Here is a 6000-nt window from a genome sequence, read left to right as displayed (position 1 = left end):
TAATATGTCCGTGATTTTCTGGTACGTGTTTCACTGATCACACACGGATCACACCATAGTGTGGTCTGTGGGTCATCAGTGATGCCAGAAAAAAACTGACTTGTCTCCGTGCAGAATCACGGCCACGTCGTGTGCACGCTGCATGGAGACACGTTCAGTGAAAAATCACTGATGTGTGAGCAGACCCATTGATTATAATGGGTCTGCGTATGTCAGTGATTCTGGTACGTTTTAGGGTACTTTCACACTTGCGTTGTTTTCCTTCTGTTACAATCCGCCCTTTTGGAAAACAGCGGAATCCGTTAACGGATTCCGCTGTTTCCCATAGACTTGTATGGTTGACGGATTGTACCAAAAGGACCTGCATTGCTTCCGCTGGGCGACGCTCCATTGCTTCCGCCCAGCGGGAGGAACGCAGCATGTAACGTTGTTTTGAGCAGCGGAATCCTCTGGCTTTCACTGCGCATGCTCTTTTTTTTTTTTTTTTTAATCACAAACTTTATTTTGGCTTGCGGTGGCCGAACGTTCAGCTGAGCGCCCGGCCGTCGGCAAGTGACAGCGCTCAGCTGAGCGACCGGCCGCCGACATGCCCGGCCGCCGGCAAGTGACAGCGCTCAGCTGAGCGCCCGCCCGCTGGCATGCCCGGCCGCCGGCAAGTGACAGCGCTCAGCTGAGCGCCCGCCCGCCGGCATGCCCGGCGCCGGTAAGTGACAGCACTCAGCTGATCACCCGGCGGCCGGCTGCAGGGAGCGATCAGCAGATCACCCGGCGGCCGGCTACTGGGAGCGATCAGCTGATCACCCGGCGGCCGGCTACTGGGAGCGATCAGCTGATCACCCGGCGGCCGGCTACTGGGAGCGATCAGCTGATCACCCGGCGGCCGGCTACTGGGAGCGATTAGCTGATCACCCGGCGGCCGGCTACTGGGAGCGATCAGCTGATCTTTCACAATAGTCTGCCGCCGGTAAAACTGTAAAAAAAAAAAAAATCAAAATGGATTCCGTTATTTTGCAGCATCCGTTGTGCCACTATATGCAACACATCCGTTGCATCCGTCACACAATGCAATGCAACAGATACCGTTCAACGCAAGTGTGAAACTAGCCTTAAAAAAAGCACAAACGTACCAGCATCACTGACGTGTGAAAGGGGCCTTAAACAGAACACTGAGACTATCACAGTGCAGGTGCATTTATACGGAGACTAGATTATACACAGGTGGCTTGTATTTATCATCATCATCATCATCATCATCATTTAGGACAACATTGGATCATTCAGAGATCCTCAATGATAACCTGGAGTGAGTTTGCTGCACTGACAGTAAAGGGGATGAATAATATTGCACGCCCCACTTTTCAGTTCTTTTTTACATAAGTTTAAAATAAGCAATAACTTTCGTTCAACTTCACAATTGTGTCCCACTTGTTGTTGATTCTTCACCATAACATTAAAATTTGTATCTTTATCTTTAAAGCCTGAAATGTGGGAAAAAGTTGAAAAATTCAAAGGAAAAGCCAAGACAAAGCGTCAGAATTGGTGCATGTTATGTGATGCCCCACTTCTGGGGGCTGTGGGCTATTTTTAAGCTGGGACGGACGCGATAACCATGAGCCTGATAATACCAGGCCACAGTTGTCTGCTTTACCTTTGCTGGTTATGAAAAATAGGGGGGACCCTACGTCTTTTATTTATTTCGTTAATAGCTGTAAAATCTATTATTTATCATCTATCTCTCTATTATTTAATTATCATGTCTATCCATCTATCACTATTTATCTCTCCCTCTTTGCACACTTTAACACAAAAAATAAACATTCATTTGGGTATGGTGTTTTTCCCGCGTTGTGTCACACGTGACGTACCAGACACACATGGACAGTACCCGGATGGTTATCACGTGCGTTTCCTATGCGGCCTGTACAGGAGGCCTGAATTCATTGTTTAGCCGTCTTCTCTCTGTCGCTTTGCATTTCTTGTGAATAGGTGATTTCCCTTTCTCCACATGTATACTCTGTGTCTTTATACATGAGTTACTATAATATAGCACCTTCTTGGCCCACTATTGCTTTATACATTGGTGTATAATCTATATACTATGAGTATGAACATGTTACTGAACATGCGCAGAAATGACGTTATACCATTGCTGGCCAATATGGTCATTTCTGTGGCACGTTCTCAGGCTGATGTACCCTGGAAAAGACATGGTGTGCGCATAGCCTACGTAATGTGGCTTTGACACCCGCCATCGCCACAATTCCATATTTAGGCCATAGAATTGGAAACGTATACAACCATGGGTACATACAGTCCACCAGCAGGGTGTACTGTGCATTGGACGCCTGTCAGCGCACATGTACGCGGCGCCGGTGTGTCACGTGCCGCGGCCCTCTCAGCGTGTGACCACTCCAGCACTGGAGCCTGACAGCGCTGCGGAGGTGCATGACGTCACGCAGACAGCAGGCTCGGTAGTACTGCACACCTAAAGACCCATTCGTAGCCTCCAGCATGCACCTGTACACTACGAACACGCCCCCTGCAGGGATTGGCTGCTGCCGGTCAGGTGTCGGCCGTAGCCGGGGGCGAGGCATCTCCTAGAGGCGAGCTCAGCTGGGCTCTGTACGGTGCAGTCGCCATGCCGTCCCTCCGGGAGCGGTTCATCAGCTACCTGAATGGGGATAACATAGTCGCCAGACTGCTGGGGAAAGCGGAGGAGAAAACCGGCATCAAGAAGGATTATCTGGCGACCGGTGAGCTGCCGTTTATTGGCCGTTAGTCGGAATACACCTGCCTGTGTGACGGGCTCCTGTAGTGAAAGCACATGCGCATACATCTGAATACATGCGAGAGGGGAGAGGGAGGGTGCTGCCTGCCTGGCGACCGCATACGAGCCTGTGCTGACACCGCCTGCTGCTGCTGGCCACTAGTCACCACACCACGGTTAGATAAGGATTCCCCGCGGGGAGGGGGGGGCTGCTGCCTGTGCTGACACCGCCTGCTGCTGCTGGCCACTAGTCACCACACCATGGTTAGGTAAGGATTCCCCGCGGGGAGGGGGGCTGCTGCCTGTGCTGACACCGCCTGCTGCTGCTGGCCACTAGTCACCACACCACGGTTAGGTAAGGATTCCCCGCGGGGAGGGGGGTGCTGCCTGTGCTGACACCGCCTGCTGCTGCTGGCCACTAGTCACCACACCATGGTTAGGTAAGGATTCCCCGCGGGGAGGGGGGCTGCTGCCTGTGCTGACACCGCCTGCTGCTGCTGGCCACTAGTCACCACACCATGGTTAGATAAGGATTCCCCGCGGGGAGGGGGGCTGCTGCCTGTGCTGACACCGCCTGCTGCTGCTGGCCACTAGTCACCACACCACGGTTAGATAAGGATTCCCCGCGGGGAGGGGGGTGCTGCCTGTGCTGACACCGCCTGCTGCTGCTGGCCACTAGTCACCACACCACGGTTAGATAAGGATTCCCCGCGGGGAGGGGGGTGCTGCCTGTGCTGACACCGCCTGCTGCTGCTGGCCACTAGTCACCACACCATGGTTAGATAAGGATTCCCCGCGGGGAGGGGGGCTGCTGCCTGTGCTGACACCGCCTGCTGCTGCTGGCCACTAGTCACCACACCACGGTTAGATAAGGATTCCCCGCGGGGAGGGGGGTGCTGCCTGTGCTGACACCGCCTGCTGCTGCTGGCCACTAGTCACCACACCACGGTTAGATAAGGATTCCCCGCGGGGAGGGGGGTGCTGCCTGTGCTGACACCGCCTGCTGCTGCTGGCCACTAGTCACCACACCACGGTTAGATAAGGATTCCCCGCGGGGAGGGGGGTGCTGCCTGTGCTGACACCGCCTGCTGCTGCTGGCCACTAGTCACCACACCACGGTTAGATAAGGATTCCCCGCGGGGAGGGGGGCTGCTGCCTGTGCTGACACCGCCTGCTGCTGCTGGCCACTAGTCACCACACCATGGTTAGATAAGGATTCCCCGCGGGGAGGGGGGCTGCTGCCTGTGCTGACACCGCCTGCTGCTGCTGGCCACTAGTCACCACACCACGGTTAGATAAGGATTCCCCGCGGGGAGGGGGGTGCTGCCTGTGCTGACACCGCCTGCTGCTGCTGGCCACTAGTCACCACACCACGGTTAGATAAGGATTCCCCGCGGGGAGGGGGGTGCTGCCTGTGCTGACACCGCCTGCTGCTGCTGGCCACTAGTCACCACACCATGGTTAGATAAGGATTCCCCGCGGGGAGGGGGGCTGCTGCCTGTGCTGACACCGCCTGCTGCTGCTGGCCACTAGTCACCACACCACGGTTAGATAAGGATTCCCCGCGGGGAGGGGGGTGCTGCCTGTGCTGACACCGCCTGCTGCTGCTGGCCACTAGTCACCACACCACGGTTAGATAAGGATTCCCCGCGGGGAGGGGGGTGCTGCCTGTGCTGACACCGCCTGCTGCTGCTGGCCACTAGTCACCACACCACGGTTAGATAAGGATTCCCCGCGGGGAGGGGGGTGCTGCCTGTGCTGACACCGCCTGCTGCTGCTGGCCACTAGTCACCACACCACGGTTAGATAAGGATTCCCCGCGGGGAGGGGGGCTGCTGCCTGTGCTGACACCGCCTGCTGCTGCTGGCCACTAGTCACCACACCACGGTTAGATAAGGATTCCCCGCGGGGAGGGGGGGTGCTGCCTGTGCTGACACCGCCTGCTGCTGCTGGCCACTAGTCACCACACCACGGTTAGATAAGGATTCCCCGCGGGGAGGGGGGCTGCTGCCTGTGCTGACACCGCCTGCTGCTGCTGGCCACTAGTCACCACACCACGGTTAGGTAAGGATTCCCCGCGGGGAGGGGGGGTGCTGCCTGTGCTGACACCGCCTGCTGCTGCTGGCCACTAGTCACCACACCATGGTTAGATAAGGATTCCCCGCGGGGAGGGGGGGTGCTGCCTGTGCTGACACCGCCTGCTGCTGCTGGCCACTAATCACCACACCACGGTTAGATAAGGATTCCCTGCGAGGAGGGGGGGGTGCTGCCTGTGCTGACATCGCCTGCTGCTGCTGGCCACTAGTCACCACACCACGGTTAGATAAGGATTCCCCGCGGGGAGGAAGGGGGTGCTGCCTGTGCTGACACCGCCTGCTGCTGCTGGCCACTAGTCACCACACCACGGTTAGATAAGGATTCCCCGCGGGGGGAGGGGGGGGTGCTGCCTGTGCTGACACCGCCTGCTGCTGCTGGCCACTAGTCACCACACCATGGTTAGGTAAGGATTCCCCGCGGGGAGGGGGGGTGCTGCCTGTGCTGACACCGCCTGCTGCTGCTGGCCACTAGTCACCACACCACGGTTAGATAAGGATTCCCCGCGGGGAGGGGGGCTGCTGCCTGTGCTGACACCGCCTGCTGCTGCTGGCCACTAGTCACCACACCACGGTTAGATAAGGATTCCCCGCGGGGAGGGGGGCTGCCTGTGCTGACACCGCCTGCTGCTGCTGGCCACTAGTCACCACACCACGGTTAGATAAGGATTCCCCGCGGGGAGGGGGGGGTGCTGCCTGTGCTGACACCGCCTGCTGCTGCTGGCCACTAGTCACCACACCATGGTTAGATAAGGATTCCCCGCGGGGAGGGGGGCTGCTGCCTGTGCTGACACCGCCTGCTGCTGCTGGCCACTAGTCACCACACCATGGTTAGATAAGGATTCCCCGCGGGGAGGGGGGGTGCTGCCTGTGCTGACACCGCCTGCTGCTGCTGGCCACTAATCACCACACCACGGTTAGATAAGGATTCCCTGCGAGGAGGGGGGGGTGCTGCCTGTGCTGACATCGCCTGCTGCTGCTGGCCACTAGTCACCACACCACGGTTAGATAAGGATTCCCCGCGGGGAGGAAGGGGGTGCTGCCTGTGCTGACACCGCCTGCTGCTGCTGGCCACTAGTCACCACACCACGGTTAGATAAGGATTCCCCGCGGGGAGGGGGGTGCTGCCTGTGCTGACAC

The 6000-nt window shown here is 57.6% G+C and overlaps 1 protein-coding gene across 2 annotated transcripts in view; it reads left to right on the top strand.

Moving 5' to 3' along the window:
• Positions 1–2545: 2545 nt before the first annotated feature.
• The window catches only part of REEP6 (receptor accessory protein 6), a 35919-nt gene continuing 32464 nt past the window's right edge, over positions 2546–6000 (top strand). The window contains exon 1 of one of the 2 annotated variants that reach the window (XM_075353152.1): positions 2546–2753. In XM_075353152.1, coding sequence (XP_075209267.1) covers positions 2639–2753 — 115 coding nt within the window. In that variant the 5' untranslated portion in view covers positions 2546–2638. The remainder of the gene's footprint in view (positions 2754–6000) is intronic. The other variant, XM_075353161.1, reaches the window with a different exon arrangement.

The sequence above is a fragment of the Anomaloglossus baeobatrachus genome, chromosome 1, assembly GCF_048569485.1.
Source record: "Anomaloglossus baeobatrachus isolate aAnoBae1 chromosome 1, aAnoBae1.hap1, whole genome shotgun sequence".
Taxonomy (NCBI): domain Eukaryota; kingdom Metazoa; phylum Chordata; class Amphibia; order Anura; family Aromobatidae; genus Anomaloglossus; species Anomaloglossus baeobatrachus.
This window is presented reverse-complemented; position numbering and strand designations above follow the sequence as displayed.